This window comes from Dendrobates tinctorius, unplaced genomic scaffold (genome assembly GCF_039654945.1).
Source record: "Dendrobates tinctorius isolate UK_male_01 unplaced genomic scaffold, ASM3965494v1 ptg000014l, whole genome shotgun sequence".
Taxonomy (NCBI): domain Eukaryota; kingdom Metazoa; phylum Chordata; class Amphibia; order Anura; family Dendrobatidae; genus Dendrobates; species Dendrobates tinctorius.
In genome coordinates, this window is record NW_027361682.1 from 30,059,940 (window position 1) to 30,079,274 (window position 19,335).

At 43.6% G+C, this 19,335-nt stretch overlaps 1 protein-coding gene across 1 annotated transcript in view; it reads left to right on the forward strand.

Annotated features, from left to right (window-relative positions):
• TTYH2 (tweety family member 2) overlaps nt 1-19,335 on the forward strand; it is a 112,397-nt gene that overhangs the window by 75,120 nt on the left and 17,942 nt on the right. The window contains exons 3-5 of the mRNA XM_073560373.1: nt 10,535-10,646; nt 13,355-13,575; nt 14,407-14,502. Coding sequence (XP_073416474.1) covers nt 10,535-10,646; nt 13,355-13,575; nt 14,407-14,502 — 429 coding nt within the window. The remainder of the gene's footprint in view (nt 1-10,534; nt 10,647-13,354; nt 13,576-14,406; nt 14,503-19,335) is intronic.

Below are 19,335 nucleotides of genomic sequence, written 5' to 3' on the forward strand. Positions count from 1 at the left end.
GTGCAGCTCTGGGGTATAATACAGGATGTAACTCAGGATCAGTACAGGATAAGTAATGTAATGCATGTACACAGTGACTCCACCAGCGGAATAGTGAGTGCAGCTCTGGTGTATAATACAGGATGTAACTCAGGATCAGTACAGGATAAGTAATGTAATGTATGTACACAGTGACTGCACCAGCAGAATAGTGAGTGCAGCTTTGGAGTATAATACAGGATGTAACTCAGGATCAGTACAGGATAAGTAATGTAATGCATGTACACAGTGACTCCACCAGCGGAATAGTGAGTGCAGCTCTGGTGTATAATACAGGATGTAACTCAGGATCAGTACAGGATAAGCAATGTAATGTATGTACACAGTGACTGCACCAGCAGAAGAGTGAGTGCAGCTCTGGGGTAAAATACAGGATGTAACTTAGGATCAGTACAGGATAAGTAATGTAATGCATGTACACATTGACTCCACCAGCAGAATAGTGAGTGCAGCTCTGGGGTATAATACAGGATGTAACTTAGGATCAGTACAGGATAAGCAATGTAATGTATGTACACAGTGACTGCACCAGTAGAATAGTGAGTGCAGTTCTGGAGTATAATACAGGATGTAACTCAGGATCAGTACAGGATAAGTGATATATTCTTATATTACGTTTGGTAAAACTGATACCATGTCTAACCTTGGGCAGGGTCTATGTGAGCAGACCTGACATCATGCCCTTCCTGCAGGCTTTGCACTAGGTATAAAAAAGTGTCCAGTATCTTAACGACCTTCACTCCCAGTAATTCTGCAATGTCTTTCATCATCAAAATTGCGGCTGAATCGTCTTTCTTTTCCCTCCGTGTGAATTCTACTTATACCAGCAACATTACCTTATCAGCGTCTAGACAAATGCTGGAGGGAGAGGAACATGCTGGCACCTTGACAAGAAGAGGCTGCTGAGATTGTCAACTCCTCTGGGTCAGGACCTGTTTTTTTCTTTCTTTCTTAAGGATTCCAAATTAATGAAGTACTAATATGACTGATGGAGGGCAGTTCCTGTGAGGGACTGGGTATATGAATGAAATACGGTATTTCTTGGCATTAGTGTTAATTGTAAAGGGAGGACGTAACTCATTGATGTCTCATGAAACAAGCCAATCACACAACCTGTCGTTAAGTATATAGGTCTATAGTTTTGTCTCAGGAACATCGCCACACTTTTGCATAAACTGACTGTTATTACCTCCTTTTTGTCCTTCTTACAGCTCCATTTTTTCAGATCTGACATGTGTCCCTTTGTGGAATACTTCTACATATCCCAGTGATTCTCAGATTTTTTTTTTGCGACACATTGTACTTTGTTAGTGGTAATAGCAGTGGTTTAGATTAATACGTTTTTTGTTTATGAAAATATCTAAAAAAAAAAAAAAAATAAAATAAATTAGCAATTTTCAATGGTTTCATTTTTTTAAATAATAAACTACAAATAGCTGCCGGTCAGTGGGGGTCCTGCTCCTGAGACCCCTATCGAGCGTGCAAAATAACACTGCGGAGCTCAGTGAGACTGAGTGTACAGACCCATAGAAAAAAAAAAAGCTTCAAGAAATACTAGTCCAAATATCCTCTTTTCCCAAAATGCAAATAGTAAATTTAAAAAAATTCAAGAATATACTTATTTGGCATCACCGTGTGCCTAAGTGTCCAAAATAATAAAATAGAAATCTATTTATCCCAACAGCGAAATTGAGGATGTAGATGGAAATCTCAGCATTGCAGGTTTTTGGCACATCACCTCCAAAAATAAAGGCATAAAAAGAGATCAAAAAGTCGTATACGCTCAAATGGTCTAAATAAAAAAAAAAATGGCAGTTGAACAATAAAGTTTGGGGGGTTTTGATAGGAAAAAAAAAAAAATTACATTTGGTATGGCCATAACTAACCCGTAGAGCAAAGTTAAAACCTACAAATTGAACAGCAAAACACAAGTCCTCACACAGCTGTGTCTATGGAAAAATAGAAAAGTTATGATTCTTGGAAGAAAAGGAGGAAAGAATGGCAGTTGAACAATAAAGTTTGGGGGGTTTTGATAGGAAAAAAAAAAAAATTACATTTGGTATGGCCATAACTAACCCGTAGAACAAAGTTAAAACCTACAAATTGAACAGCAAAACACAAGTCCTCACACAGCTGTGTCTATGGAAAAATAGAAAAGTTATGATTCTTGGAAGAAAAGGAGGAAAAAATGAAATCGCAGAAATGAGCAATCACCCAGACTCTAAGGTGTTAATTATAATTCGGTTCCAAAGCGGTTTGCATCGGCCCATGGAAAGGGGCTTTGATCAAGTGCTCATATTTTTGTTATGGGCAAAAATCTGCCTTTTTATTTAGTGCTAATGTTTAGTTTTTAGGTACAATCACAGAAGGGTGGAAAGCAATATGTAAACCCCACCCAAAAATTACAGGTCAGGGATGTTCCCAGGTGGTACTAAAGGGAGTCTGTCAGCAGGTTTTTACTATATGTAATCTGAGAGCTGCATGAGTTAGTGGCAGAAAGCCTGATTTTAGGGATATTACTTATTAGGCTCTCCGTTTAAGTACAATCAGTGTTTTATCAGCAGGAGATTATCAGTGTAGAACTAGGTGTTACATATAGGTAGTTCAGCTAATCTGTGTATTCCCCCCCCACACACACACACACACACACTGATTCACAGTGTGTATAGTGTACACAAAAAGCTGACAATCAGTGGGGTAAGCACTGCTACATCTACAGCAGTGAAAACAGAGATTCTTTGAAAACTACACCAAGAATTCTGTTACATAAGGCGGTCTCACTAGGTGAGGTGAATTCTCTAAGCTCACGGTCCGGGAGGGCACACAGGCCACGGGCTATGGAGGGAGCATGCGGACCATAGCCAGCTGAGGGACTGATAACTGCAGGTGGAATGCTGGAAACCACAGAAAAGCAGAAGACGTTCCAGGGACCACAGGCAAGCAGGCGGGCATGTAGAAGGCTAACTAAAAGTTGAAATAAAATTATTGAAAACTCCGGCAGGTGGGAGACATCCAGGAGACGTAGGCAATAAGGCAGGATGTCGGAAACCACTTGCAGGCAGGAGACATCCAGGAGACTACAGACAAGGAGGTGGGATTCTGGAAACTGTTGACAGATGGGAGATATCCAGGAGACCATCTGCAAGCAGGTGGGTTGCTGGAAAGCGCTGCCAGGTGAGAGACATCCAGGAGACCACAAACAGGATGCTGGAGACTGCTGGAAAGTGGGAGACATCCGGGAGACCGCTGGTAAGCAGGCGGGATGCTGGAAACCGCTGTCAGGTGGGGGACATCCAGGAGATGGGTAAGCAAATTTAATGAAAATCTCAGGCAGATAGCAGAGATATTGACCACCTCTGGTGGATTATGAGTTAATGAAGACCTCGGGCAGACAGATAGCAGATAAAATGTTGGATTAACAAGAAAGTCTAATACCATGGAAGCCACAGACAGCCAGTAAGAAGTCCTGGAAATCGCAGGCAAGTAGGTAGCGATACTGGAAATCTCGGGTAGGCAGTCCTGAAGACGACTGACCGGTAGCAAGGTTACTGGAAGCTGCAGACAAGTAACTCATGAATGGGAAACCACAGACAGCCAGGAGACGTCCTGATGACTGGACTGGAACTGTGTACAGAGGGCTAAAACAATTACTAGCAAGTCTTAAGCTGGGGTCACACATAGCGACTCACCAGCGATCCCGACAACGATATCAACGTGTCAGATCGCTGGTAAGTCGCTATGTGATCGCTGGTGAGCTGCCAAACAGACAGCTTCACCAGCGATCAGCACAGCGACGCCCAGCGTCGCTGTGTATGTTAGTTACCAGCGCGCTGATGCAGGAAGCTGGTAACAAAGGTACACATCGGGTATCTAAGGGACGCACGTCCCTTAGATACCCGATGTGTACATTAGTTACCAGCTGATCGCTGGTCTCCCACCTGTCACACGCAGCGATGCGTGGTGGCCAGCGGGAGACCAGCGACCAAAAAAATGTCAAGGGCTTTCCTACAGCGATACCGGCAGGGGGGCCGGTCGCTGATCGCTGTCACACACAGCGATCTCGCTGATGAGATCACTGTTGTGTCACAAAACTTGTGACTCAGCAGCGATCTCGCTGTGTGTGACGGGGCCCTTAGGTGTCTGTCTTGGGAGGCCTTTTATAGGCCTAGGAAATACAACACATGGGAGAACACCGGGCTACTTGCAAAGTTCGACATGGAGCACAAGAAAATCTAACAGACTGGAAGATGAGTGTAACACAGTCCAGAAAGTAATAGTGCAGGAATCAGGGTCTCTGCCCCTGCGTGATGCTGCTCTCAGATTACATAACTAAACCTGCTGTCAGATACTCTTTCAAGAATTGCTAGTGTTGATTTTCTACCAGTCATGCTCCCATCAACTGGAAATATTGGGAACACCCCTTTTACTAGCCCCCAGTTCTGCTTGTATTCATAGATGCTAGTTTTCTCCCTTCAGAATAAGAAATTATCATTTTTACAGCAAAATGAGGAGAAGAGTAAGAAGTAAAATAAAGCCCCATGCCTTTTTAGACCAAGACCTAATAATCCAAATGGAACGCTAGACGCAGACTAGAATCCTAATCTAATAAAATCTTGTTTCATGGAAATGTGTGATGTGGAAACTCCACAGTACATAATAGACAGTAGAACGTTTAGCTTCAAACCAGCTTTTTCTACACATCTTTATTTTTTTTTAATATACCGTATATTACATACAGAAAAGTTTAAAAAAAAAAAGTGTACTCAAAATACAATTATGGAAAGTGAAGACAAATTTAGTTATATTTTTTCTTAAAGAATATGAATTACCGTAATCATTTTTATAAAAAAAATATTTTTCATATTTAATAAGAAAAATGCAAAAGTATAATTTTATAATAAGGAAACTATTATAAAATTTAAAATATGGTAAGTAAATTAAAAAGAGGAAACATATATATAAACACATTCTGTGAATCTATTATACACCTGCCAACAGTCGTCTCATTTTTTTTTTTCTGGAAAAATCTTGCAAATCAGGCCGTAAAGCAGAAAAGACTTAGGCTAGTTTCACATTAGCGGTTTTTTGCGCAGCGCATCGTGCGCATAAAAAACGCAAAACAAACGCGCGGATTTTTTAGCGTCATGCGTACGCTGATGCGTCAAAAAACGCAGCGTTGCTTGCGTTTTACATGCGTTTTTGCATGCGTTTGCGTTTTTTATGCGCTTGCGTTTTTAGGCGTGACTTTTTTTCCATTGTTTGACCACATTCCAGACTTGTTGACTTAAAAAACGCATGCGCAAAAAAACGCAAGCGTGCGCAAGACCATGCGCATGCATGCGTTCCCATAGACTTCAATGTGTTGTTTTTGCGCATTCCGTGCGCATGCGTTTTTTTGCCGAGACAGGGCGCACCAAAAAATGCAACATGTTGCGCCTGGCGCGAAAGACAAAAAACCGCATGCGCACGAAAACGCAAGTGTGCGCAAGACCATGCGCACGTCATGTTAAACATAGGTGCGCATGCGCATGATGCGCTGCGCACAAAAGCGCTAATGTGAAACCAGCCTAGCAAGACCATGTAAAAAAAATTGGGCATTTTCTGGGTGATATTGGGGAGGACTAAAATTTCACAAATATTGTGCTCTGTGTTGGTAAGAATAACATCACATTGCATGCAAAAATGGCCAAAAGCGCTTTTTGCATGAAAATAATCATAATGTGGAAAATTAGAAAAAAAATAAAGTAAATATTGTACATAAAAATATATATAAAAGATAAAGAATAAAATCTACATGTTGGGCTACGTGGAATTTGGTTTTTATTACCAATATACACTGCTCAAAAAAATAAAGGGAACACTTAAACAACAGAATAAAGCTCCAAGTAAATAAAACTTCTGTGAAATTAAACTGTCCACTTAGGAAGCAACACTGATTAACAATCGATTTTGCATGCTGTTGTGCAAATGGAATAGACAACAGAAGGAAATTATTGGCAATTATCAAGACACCCTCAATAAAGGAGTGGTTCTGCAGGTGGGGACCACAGACCACATCTCAGTACCAATGCTTTCTGGCTGATGTTTTGGTCACTTTTGAATGTTGGTTGTGCTTTCACACTCGTGGTAGCATGAGATGGATTCTACAACCAACACAAGTGGCTCAGGTAGTGCAGCTCATCCAGGATGGCACATCAATGCGAGCTGTGGCAAGAAGGTTTGCTGTGTCTGTCAGCTTAGTGTCCAGTGGCTGGAGACGCTACCAGGAGACAGGCCAGTACACCAGGAGACGTAGAGGGGGCCGTAGGAGGGCAACAACCCAGCAGCAGGACCGCTACCTCAGCCTTTGTACAAGGAGGAACAAGAGGAGAACTGCCAGAGCGCTGCAAAATGACCTCCAGCAGGTCATAAATGTGCATGTGTCGGCACAAACGGTTAGAAACCGACTCCATGAGGAAGGTCTGAGGGCCCGATGTCCACAGATGGGGGTTGTGCTCACAGCCCAACACCGTGCAGGACGGTTGGCGTGTGCCACAGAACACCAGTATTGGCAAATTCGCCACTGGCGCCCTGTGCTCTTCACAGATGAAAGCAGTTTCACACTGAGCACATGTAACAGACGTGACAGAGTCTGGAGACACCGTGGAGAGCGATCTGCTGCCTGCAACATCCTTCAGCATGACCGGTTTGACAGTTGGTCAGTAATGGCGTGGGGTGGCATTTCTTTGGAGGGCCGCACAGCCCTCCATTTGCTTGCCAGAGGTGGCCTGACTGCCATTAGGTACCGAGATGAGATCCTCAGACCCCTTGTGAGAGCATATGCTGGTGCAGTTGGCCCTGGGTTCCTCCCAATGCAGGACAATGCCAGACCTCATGTGGCTGGAGTGTGTCAGCAGTTCCTGCAAGATAAAGGCATTGAAGCTATGGACTGGCCTGTTCGTTCCCCAGACCTGAATCCAATTGAGCACATCTGGGACATCATGTCTCGCTCCATCCACAAATGTCACATTGCGCCACAGACTGTCCAGGAGTTGGCGGATGCTTTAGTCCAGATCTGGGAGGAGATCCCTCAGGAGACCATCCGTCGCCTCATCAGGAGCATGCCCAGACGTTGTACAGTAGGGAGGTCATACAGGCACGTGGAGGCCACACACAATACTGAGCCTCATTTTTACTTGTTTTAAGGACATTATATTCCACTTTAATTTTGTGTGTGACTCCAAATCCAGGCCTCCATTGGTTAATAAATTTGATTTCCATTGATGATTTTTGTGTGATTTTTTTTTTTTCGTCAGCAAATTCAACTTTGTACAGAACGAAGTATTCAATGAGAATATTTTATTCATTCATTCAGATCTAGGATGTGTTATTTGAGTGTTCCCTTTATTTTTTTGAGCAGTGTATTAATATACAATGTTATATTTGTATATAAACAGACCATGTAAATATATGGACTATAAAGCTTTAAATATATTACATAACTACAAACAGTACAGACCTATCCATACATAAAATTTTAAATGCATGTTTGCTTTGTTTTTCTGCACATTCAACTTTGATGTGGTCTATGGTCATAAATAAGCTGAGAAGAGGTGACAAAAAAAAAAAAAGCCACATAAGAGTTACAAACTCTCCTGTCAGAAAAAGCTCACTTACGAATTCTCGGTTAACTCATTCTACAGCGAGCAAAAGTGCATACAATGGGCTAGAGAAGGCAAATTGCAGAAATGATTTTTAGCTCCAACTAGATGCATTTAAATATAAATAAATTAATAAAATGGAAAAAGTAAATATTGTACAAAAAAATGGCATCTAAAAAGATCAGAAACTTACATCGTGGGTTACGGGTAAATTTGATTACCTGCAACTAAAAATGAAAAAAAAAAAAAAGTAAAATTAATATTCCCGTTCCTTGGATTTCAGAGCGCAGATATGGGTGATCCTATGTGAGAAGGATCATCAGATATTCTACTTTTACAGTGTCCATCTCCTTTTTCTTCACATTGCGCTGTTGATGAACCATTTTTACTCAAAATGAATCTGTGCCATTGATTGTCACTTAAGAGATGTCAGGCATGTATCAGTCGGGGAAGGGGAGGGTGGGAGAGTTCAGCTCTGAGCCTGTAAAATGGGCTGTCAGAAGGAGCTCTTTATATAACAAAACCTCAGGGCGGATTTTAGCAGCCATGCCTTAAAATAGCAGCGCACGTTATCTCCTGCTATACAAAAGACTCACTGAGGGCACAATTATTTAGGCAGCGCCTGAGCAGGACAGGCAGGAGAGAAGGGGAAGATCCAATACCTGTTTCCGCAAGGGAATATGATAGGTTTCCATTATGTAAAGTACGGCCCGCTTGGGGTAGCGTGGCCCACTCTCCAGACCATGCTTACATCTACTTTGCCATGCATTGCATGCATAGTTCTGGAGGGTACTAGTTTCTTATTAAGGAGATCCAGCTGAAGCAATGCTTCATGGGAAGAAAGTATGCAAATTGGGAAGAAAACTGTCTCTTTAGTGTCACCTATTGGTATCTGCTGTGTAAACTTGTGATTCGCTCGGAGTTCTTGCTCTTTCATCAGTACTTGTTAGCCGGGTGGGTGAGATTCAATTACAATGGGTTGTCCACCTTTTAGGTCTGTTTTATCTAATTGCATTTATTTGAGGCTAAAAGTCATTTTTGCAATTGGGCTTCATTAAAAATTTAGCATCGTTTGCCTTCTATGGCCTCTGTGAGGCTACAGAATGAGCTAACTGAGGATATGCAAGCGAGCGCATTATAACCGTTTCTCAAGGCATTTGTATTTGTTTTATCTCCTTTTTTTTTTTTTTCCTGAGCTCTTAGCTGATTCATGACCACAGACAACATCAAAGTTGAATGTGCAGGATAGCAATCAGGCTGTAACAGTCAAAATTTGTATTGAAACCCATTTGCAAAAAAAAAAAAAACTTTAGCTCCAAATATTTACACTTAAGTAAAAAACAGCAAAAATGATGTCCTCAAAAGATGGACGCTGGATCTCATTGTAAAAATCAAGGTGTGTATGGAGACTTAAGCGAAAAAGGTAAGCAGATTAGCTCTACTCCAAAAGGAAGAAAACTGACATCTATGGGTAACTGTTAGCTGGGCCATATAGTCCCTATTATTATTATTATTATTATTATTATTATTATTTATTGTTCTAGCGCCATTTATTCCATGGCGCTTTACATGTGAGGAGGGGTATACATAAAAACAAGTACAATAATCTTAAACAATACAATACAAGCGAGGCACATGGCCATTTTGTAGATAAAAGCACTTTCTTGAGTCTGGTGTAACAGTAGCTTTTTCTTGTGTGGCAGGAAGTAGCTCCTTGTGTGACAGGAAGTAGCATCGGTTTGTGTCTTTTCTGACTGGAAGTAACCTCCCATTAGTGTCTTGTGCAGCAGGAGGTAGCCGCCTTCTCGTGGGACAGGAGGTAGCCGCCTCCTCGTGGGTCAGGAGGTAGCCGCCTTCTCGTGGGACAGGAGGTAGCCGCCTTCTCGTGGGTCAGGAGGTAGCCGCCTTCTCGTGGGTCAGGAGGTAGCCGCCTTCTCGTGGGACAGGAGGTAGCCGCCTTCTCGTGGGACAGGAGGTAGCCGCCTTCTCGTGGGTCAGGAGGTAGCCGCCTTCTCGTGGGTCAGGAGGTAGCCGCCTTCTCGTGGGTCAGGAGGTAGCCGCCTTCTCGTGGGTCAGGAGGTAGCTGCCTTCTCGTGGGACAGGAGGTAGCCGCCTTCTCGTGGGACAGGAGGTAGCCGCCTTCTCGTGGGACAGGAGGTAGCCGCCTTCTCGTGGGACAGGAGGTAGCCGCCTTCTCGTGGGACAGGAGGTAGCCGCCTTCTCGTGGGACAGGAGGTAGCCGCCTTCTCGTGGGACAGGAGGTAGCCGCCTTCTCGTGGGACAGGAGGTAGCCGCCTTCTCGTGGGACAGGAGGTAGCCGCCTCCTCGTGGGACAGGAGGTAGCCGCCTTCTCGTGGGACAGGAGGTAGCCGCCTTCTCGTGGGACAGGAGGTAGCCGCCTTCTCGTGGGACAGGAGGTAGCCGCCTTCTCGTGGGACAGGATGTAGCCGCCTCCTCGTGGGACAGGAGGTAGCCGCCTCCTCGTGGGACAGGAGGTAGCCGCCTCCTCGTGGGACAGGGAGTGGCTTCTCGTGTGACAGTAACTTTTTCCTGTGTCTTGTTTCAAAAAGTCGTTTAGTCTTCTGTGTCTGGAGCACAAATAGTTACTGTACATAGGAATTTAAGAAAGTTTTCACTTTATGGCTTGAAATGGCCAAGCTGCGATGCCCTATTATTCTATAATTGCTCCTTGTCAGTGTCCCTAGTCATGGGCATTTGATTGTAAAGGCCATTAAACCATAATTCACCTTCTCTTTAAATTTTTTTGTATGTGATAATTGTCTCTAATTAATAATAAAAACTATATTGTTGGACCCCAGGAATTAATATTGACAACCCCCGCTTGTGTTTTGCAGTGCTGCAGTTGGCATCGGTTTCTATGGCAACAGCGAGACCAATGATGGCGTCTACCAGCTGACGTACTCTCTGGACGATGCCAATCACACCCTCGCTGGAATTGACAACCTGGTGAGTGCCAAAAAATAAATATGTGCCTCTGGTAAGCGCTGGCCGTAAATTGTGGAGAAGGCATATGTGTCGCTTTTGTCCATGTGTTGTTTTGTAATTTTTTTTTTTATTTTGCGCCTGGCGGAAATGAGTGATACTGGCAGCTGTGACTGGAAATGCAGCAGAGAACGAGGAGCACAATAGCTGAACTCAACTTCTGTGAAATTCCTACGGACTGTGACTAACGGAGAGACAGAATCTGTTGCAAAGCGTTGAGTGGTCTGTTCGGAGCCATCTGTCTAAGAGGAGAGACCCGGGGACGAATGTGAGAAGCTTTAAAGACGGGGAGACATTTATTCTTAAAGCGATTCATGAGATTTGAAAAAATAAATAAATAGCGCCCCTACTCTCCCGTGGACAAGTCTGGTATTGCAGCTAAGCTCCAGTCCAGTCAGTTGGAGCACACCCTTTCCCTGCTTTTCTGACATGTCTGTTTACTAACTACTTGAGGATCTCATCCCGGTACCTAATGGCAGTTAGGGTACCTCTGTCTAGTACATGGAGGGATGTGCGGCCCTCCAGAGAAATGCTTCCCCACACCAATACTGACCTACTACCAAACCAGTCATACTGTAGGGTGTTGTAGGCATCAGAACATTCTCCACGGCGTCTCCAGACTCTTGTCATGTCTGTCACATGTGCTCAGTGTGAACCTACTCTCATCCATGAAGAGCACAGGGCACCAGTATCGAAACTGCCAGTCTTTGTGTTCTCTGGCAAATGGTAATCTCCCTGAACGATGTTGGGTTGAAAACACAGCACCCACTTGTTGACGTCGGGCCCTCATTCCATCTTCATGTAGTCTGTTACTGACAGTTTGACATGGATGGTAGTGGCCTGCTGGAGGTCATTTTGCAGGGCTGTGGCTCTGCTTCTCCTGTTCCTCCTTGCACAAAGGAGGAGGTAGCGGTCCTGCTGCTGGGTTGTTGCTCTCCTATGGCCCCCTCCACGTTTCCTGGTGTGTACTGGCCTGTCTCCTTGTTCTTTATCTGCTCTAGGCGTTGGACACTGTGCTGACAGGCACAGCGACCCTTCTTGCCACAGCTCGCATTGATGTGCCAACCTGGATGAGCTGCACTACCTGAGCAACATCTGTGGGTTGTAGACTCAGCCTCATGCTAAAGTACAGTACCGCTAGGGATCAGAGCAATGATGAAATACAAAAGTGACTAAAATGGGCAAAAAAGATGAGAACAGAGAATTAGTCTGTGGTCATCCCCTGCAGAACCACTCGTTTATAGGGGTTGTCTTGCTAATTGCCTATCATTTCTACCTGTTGACTGTTCCATTTGCACAACTGCAGTAGAAATTGATCCACAATCGGTGTGTTGGACAATTTGATTTCACAGAAGAGTGATGGACTTGTGTTAAGTGTTCACTTTAGTTTTTGAGCAGTGTATTTTAGAGAGAGATATTAGATACTGTAGAGAGAGATTAGCTAGTGTAGATATATTTTAGAGAAAAATAAGATACTGTAGATACTATACAGAGATTACTGTCATGATATTAAATACAGAGAGAGTAGATACTATTGAGTTCATCTACTGTAGAGATATGATACTGTAATGATATTAAATACTACAGAGTGATTAGATACTGTAGAGAGATTAGATATCGTGTAGAGAGAAAGTGATTAGACACCATAGAGAGACAGAGATTGGATCTGTACAGGGTTACACGGGTGTATGGATACGGTGGAGAATGATCAGACCGGGTACATGGATACTGTTATGTATCGGTACATTACAGGCTTTCGCTCAAGCGGTGCCTCCAGTGAGTGTCGCTTGCGGCATCAGACCTCGCACTTTGTGTTTGCTGACGGACCCATTGTACCGCCGGTCTCAGTGCGGCGCCTCTTTATTCCTGTGCACAAGGATGTACAGCGCAGAACCTGTTAGTCTGCGGTTCGTCGTCCTCACTTTTCATTTCCTCGCTCTCCAGACTGCACCTCCACCCCCACCTTCTCTGTCTCTCTATTGTGCCCGCGACTTTTAACCAACAGCTGGGCATCTTGGCTCCCTCCCCCATTGCTGCTTTCTTGCCCGTCAGACGTTAATCCCCCAACCCCTGGGGATGTTTCAGTTGCTGCAGCCTGTGAATTACCCACTCACAGTTGGCAAGAGGAGGGAGTGAATATATCCATGCCTTTGGCCAGAGAAGCCTATATAACTGGCATATTTCTGTCCTTCACCTCGTGTGTCAGGCTTCTTTTCACCAGAAATTTATGATTTTTAGGTTTTGTAGCGATCCATTTTTTTTTCTTAATACAGGTTATCTATCTGATGATTGGGAATTGGCATAATCCTGGAATCTTAGCAGCCTGTACCGCTCTATGGGGAGAGGAGGGAGATGCAGCTGCAGCCTCCCATTCTTTCAGTGAGGCAGGACGGAGATATCCGATTGGTTCATATTATACGACTGTTTAGGCACAGCACCATACATAAAGTTGTGGCTCAATCTGGTACTGCAATCCAGTCCCATACACACAAATTGGACTGAGCTGCAGTATAAGTCACAACCTCAGTCATGTGTGGCGCTGTTCTAAGGGTAAACATAATTATTTGGATAATTTTGGTCCTAAACCTAATTTTTTGACATGTACTTGTATGCAACAGCTGAGCTTGATGACACACTGCACCATTGTTTAGGGGTTTCTGACTTTCCAACAGGTGTCTGGCACCAGCTTCAGGATGAAGGAAGATCTGGATCGGCACCTGTTGCGTCTCAACGAGATATTTGCAGCACATGGAGATTACATCCAGACCCTGCGATTCATGCAGATCATGGCCAATAACGTCGTCAGTCAGCTCAACACATTGCCAAACTGGCAGGTGACGAGTGGCAACCTTTCCATGATTGCCCAGGAGGCCAGAGTCATCGAGTATTACAGGTAAGTATAGCCCTGGACAAAGGGGGATTCTAGGCTCCCCAAGAACCCCACCCCAAATGCTTTGTCTGAATGATCCCTAGTACTTCTATTCACTGAAAGCAAGCAGATATATTAAAAAATAGGGAATTTTAGAACAAAAGAACAACAGAAAGTTGTGACAACATGTGTTTATATATGATAAGATATATTCCCCTACATAGAGGATATATTCTATATACTGGCCTCCAGCTGAAAAGGACATACAGCTTCTAGAATCAGGGTTGAAAGTATTCTGTACCTAGCATTCAGCTGAAAAGGACATACAGTTCCCCAAGAATTAGGTCTGTCAGACCTGTATACTCTGCCTGGCATTCAGATGAAAAGGACATACCTCAGCTAAAACCAGAGTTGAGGGGTCACACCTCTATACAGTGACTGGCATCCAGCTGAAAAGGACTTGGGACTTACAGATGCTAGAACCAGAATTGGGTTACGGAGCTGTATTCCAGGAATGGCATCCAGCTATGAAGGATGTACAGATGTTAGGATCAAAATTGAAGGGTTGGAGCTGATACTGTCTGACATCCAGCTGAAAAGGACACACAGCTCCTTGAGCGAGAGTTGTGTGGGCAGGGCTTTATAGTGTGGATGGCGTCCAGTTTTAAAAGATATACAGCTTTTAGAATCCGGCTTGATAGGGTGGAACTGTGTACAGTGCCTGGTATCCAGCTGAAAAGGATATACAGATACTAGTATCAGATTAGAAGGGATAACACACAGCTCCCAAATCAGAACTGAGGGGGTTATCCGGCATTCTGTGTTACCATACAGAGTTTTTTCTATCTATTTCAGATGGCTTTCTTACCTATTTCTATTCATCTTTGACTTGGTCATCTGTCTGGTGACGTGTTTGGGACTGGCCAAGCGTTCCAAGTGTCTCCTCGTTACGTAAGTGCAGAATATAACTCTCCAATACTGGCAAGACTTAGTCATGTTAATCCTGGACCTCCTGGTTCCTGGTCTGCTTCTTCACTCCTTAAACAGCACCCATCTATTGGCCACCACCTACTTCCAAAAATCCCATGGACTGTAATTGAGAAAGCCACAGACATGTCTAATATTCTGTATCCTCCTTCGCTCTTTCATGGTCTTTATACATTGGAGAAGGAACCACGGGATAAACTGCAGTACCAGATGCAGCCACATGCGTATGAATGTCACTGTGGTGCTCCATTGAGGGTCTCTGCTGCTTCGATCTGCTGATCAACGGTCTTCCACAAATCACACCTGGATAGCCTATCTTAAAGTTTTACCTACATTACTCGACAAGGAGTGTATTAGAATAGGTGTTTTGGGACATAATGGAGGTCTGTTGCATTTGGTTGTGTTGTACCCGATGCCATTGGAGAAGGCCTTTTTAAAGAGGATTTTCCAAGTTTAGAAAAACATGGTGGCTTAGAAAAACTGAGCCATACCTGTCCAAAGATTGTGCCTAGTTTTGCCACTAAGCTTTCTTGAAATTAATGGAATATAGCTACAATACCATGTAAAACTGTGAACTGTTTCTGCAAGAAATCTGCCTTGTTTTTTTCTAATCATTTGCGGTTTCTAATAAAAGGGATGTAGTCAGTAAGACACTGTGGTTTTCTAATTATTGGAAAATCAGCAGTAAAAGGATCAGTGCATACTCTTTCCATCTGTCTGGAGTTATATGTTGTTATTGTGGACGGAGGATAGTCACCACCGAAAAACAAGTCTCCACTGTCTTCCCTGTTACTTAAAGGGACGTTATAATCAGGATATGACCTACTGTTTAAATCAGGTTTCAGTGTCATATGTATTTTTTTGGCAGTACTTTTATTTTCATATCACAATCTATTAAAACTTATAGATAGAAATCTTGCCATTTTCACATCAGCCAGTGGGGCTTTTTTAAAATTCTAACATCCTGTTGTTTCAGGAAACAATAAATGTACGTTAGCTTCAATGAAAAGTCTATCATTTTATATTGAAGCATCTAATGAGCGTGTAAAGGGAGGGAGAGTAAGCAGGGTCAGCTGTTATATAACCGATTGTGATTAGTGGCTCCTGTGTTATCAGCTGTGTATAGAGGCGGTATCTGTCATGGTCATTGTGGTCCTGTCTCGGATGATAATGAGACTGCTGAAAGCTCTTCCTGACAAAACAGGAAGTATATGTCAAGAAAAGCCCCAGTAGCCAAAGTGAAAATTGCAAGATTGCTTATTTTTACTTTTTAATAAAAATTGTGGTATGAAAAAAAAGCAATGTTTTAAACATATGTAACACAAAAACTTTGAGGCTGTGTGCCCACGTAGCGATTTTTAAGCGTTTTTGCCGCGATTTTCGGCGCGAAAACGTTTAAAAATCGTGTACAGAACGCCCCCCATGCATTCCTATGGCATTCCGCACATGCTGTGCTAATGCTGCGCTTTTTTCCGCGGCGGAATGGCATCGCGGAAAAAATCGCAGCATGGTCATTCTTTTGTGCGGAATCGCAAAGAATTGCCGCAATTCCGCACCCATAGGTATGCATGAGAATCGCTTACTTCCCGCATGTGGCTATGCCCACCATGCGGGAAGTTAAGCGTCTCATGTGCGCTTGGTACCCACGGTGTGGAGGAGAGGAGACTGTCCTCCAGGCCCTGGGTACCATACCCCTGTAAAAAAAGAATAAAAAATAAAAAATCGGGGTATATTTACCTTCCGACATCCCGTGCTGCATTCTCGACCACAGCGTTCCCAGTAATGCCTTGCAGCAAGGTCCTGTGATGACGTGGTCTCGCGTGATCCCTATAGTAACGCGAGACCAACGTCATCACAGGTCTCGCAAGGCATTACTGGGAACGCTGAGGCCCGGGATGGCAGCGCGGGACGTCGGAAGGTAAATATACCCCGATTTTTTATTTTTTTATTATTTTTAACATTCTTTCTTTTACTATTGATGCCGCATAGGCGGCCTCAATAGTAAAAAGCTGCTCACACTTGTCAAACACTATGTTTGACGAGTGTGACCAACCTGTCAATCACTTTCCAAGCGATGCTTCAAATCGCTTGGAAAGTGCTTGAATATCGCATGCGAAAATTGCGGCAAAATCGCAATCATAATCGCGGTGAAATCACGCGGAAAAAAACGCGCGATTTTTCTGGGAAGGAGTCCGGTTTTTAGGCTATGTGCCCACGTAGCGTTTTATTCCGGACACTAAAAACCGGAGGACAGTCTCCTCTCCTCCACACCGTGGGTACCAAGTGCACATGAGACGCTTAACTTCCCGCATGGTGGGCATAGCCACATGCGGGAAGTAAGCGATTCTCATGCATTCCTATGGGTGCGGAATCGCGGCAATTCTTTGCGATTCCGCACAAAAGAATGACCATGCTGCAATTTTTTCCGCAATGAGATTCCGCCACGGAAAAAAGCGCAGCATTAGCACAGCATGTGCGGAATGCCATAGGAATGCATGGGGGGCATTCTGTACATGATTTTTAAAAGTTTTCGCAGCGTTTTCGCGCCGAAAATCGCGTCAAAAACGCTTAAAAATCGCTACGTGGGCACACAGCCTAAGTGTCCGGAATAAAACGCTACGTGAGCACATAGCCTGACAGAGCTCATTGTTACCTGCAACAAATCATGCCATATTGGCCAGGATAGGGGCATCATTATAATTTTTGGCCCAGATGGTATATGGCATTGATGTTACGATAGGCCAATTTGTAAAAGCTACCCTATCTCCTTTGGTGACATTTTTGATGTTGATCGGTGGTAAGCATGGCCGTCTTCCATAGTTTAGGCTACATCTACATAGAGTTTGTATGTTTGCCTATGTTGGCGCAAATGCCACATAGGTACTTTTGGTTCTTTACGTTTCTCAAAAACTTTCTAATTGGTTAGTGATTATATTTTGGTAGGCAACCTGTGCCTCCATATAAAGCCTCTGTAAGGTACTTGCAGCCTGCCCACTTTTGGGCTGGGTTTGCATAACCCAACCCCTTTTTCTTGTCAAATCTCTGAATTATCCCCCAAAATTGGAACTGTTGTCATCTATGAATGTGGCATCGGATGGAACATAACACAATTTGTCTTTTTCTTACATTGAATTAAGTTTCGGAGTGTGTTTGAGTGGCCACCAACCTCTTCCATTTAGTATGGCCCAATTAGGAAGGTTAATTTAGTAGAGGACTCTGTGCTCCTCATCTGGCCATGGTGCCTCAAGAGAGAGATCTGATAGGATATGGAGAAGAGAATTCGTGTAGGAAGATGTTCTGTTGGTGCCGTCACCGTGTTGGATGTGATACAGCGTTGGTGCTTTTAGGGGGCTGGTCGTTTTGACTTGGGGATCAAGTGGGCAATAGACTCAAGGAGGTCACCAATTTTCAGTTCACGTAAATTGATATAGCAGTTTCTATCTCCCATATCACTTGTATGCTTCTGTAGGGCCGTTGGCTGGTCAGTGTTTTGGACATTCTTTTGAAAAGCGGTGACCATTGTAGTGGACTTTTGAGACATTTATAGCGGTATGCTGTTTAGACTGAGTAAATCCCTTTAAAAGTTCAGTATAGACTCATACTAGATGCCATATTATGGATCTTCAGTATGACCATATTATAGATCCGTGAGCCACATACGGGACAAAGAACCTTTAAGAGTGGTTGAAGGAAAACCTGTTTTCCTCCTATTTTACTCCCGCTGCTTCCCTGAGCATTCATTTAGTTTATTTTTTTAAATCTATCAGATGGTTCCCGAGATATGGTCTGTTTTTTTTAGTGCTCATTTGTATGGTTATGCAGGAGGTGTGTCAGTGTGATTATGCAGAGTATCTAAAGACACGCCCCAGAGGAGCCATACCCAACTAGTAAAGACTATAAAAATTAGTACTAATTAAAAAGGCCAATATTTCTGGAACTGTATGGTGGATATAAAAAAGAAAAAACAACAAATGACAGAATACTCAGGGAAGCACCAGGAATAGGACTAGAGCAAACATCTGGCCACTTTTGACTTGGTGTCAAGTCCTCTTTAGCGATCAATAAAGGAGGCAAAAATAAAGCTCCTTCTCTTGTACCAGTATGACATTTGCTTGCCTTTGGCGCATGATAAGAGTAATGTTTCATGTCGAAATTATGAATTTTAGTAAAAACAGTGCCTCACCAGGTTGTGTGCGGTATTGCAGCGCAGCCAATTCTCTTCAATGGAACTGTGGGGTCATACCGCACACAACCCATAGAGCGCTGTGTTGCCATTGTTGGATTTTCTTAGATAGTTTCCTACCAGTGGAGCGGCTTTTATGTCCTTCTCCACTGAAGTAGGTCTATAATCAAATTTATAGCGCATCTAAAATTAGATATCACAGCTCATTATAATAAGACTTGTTAAGCCCGCCTGCCCCGTAATGTGTGATGGTTAAGACGTGGGCCGGCAGCTTGTATGATGATAATTGCCTTGTTATAGAGGAATCCTGGAAGCCTTTAGTGTCTCGGGGAGGGAAGAAGGAGCAGATAAAGAGTTTGCTGGTTTCCATCTGCTCCAGGGATGCTCCTGGGAGTTTCTCATTACAAGCTCCTATGTATCGCTGCCTCCTGCTCTCTCTGCTGCACCCATTGATTTTGGATATTCTTATTTGGGATGCAGAGAGATAGCAATTAGAGGCGGAGGAGCCTGAGATCTGCAGTGCACATGAATAATAAAGCAGCGGAGCGGACAGGGTGGACTCGGACCTCTCAGATAGCATGTGTTGTGCAGCTGCCTGACCCGAGTACTACACA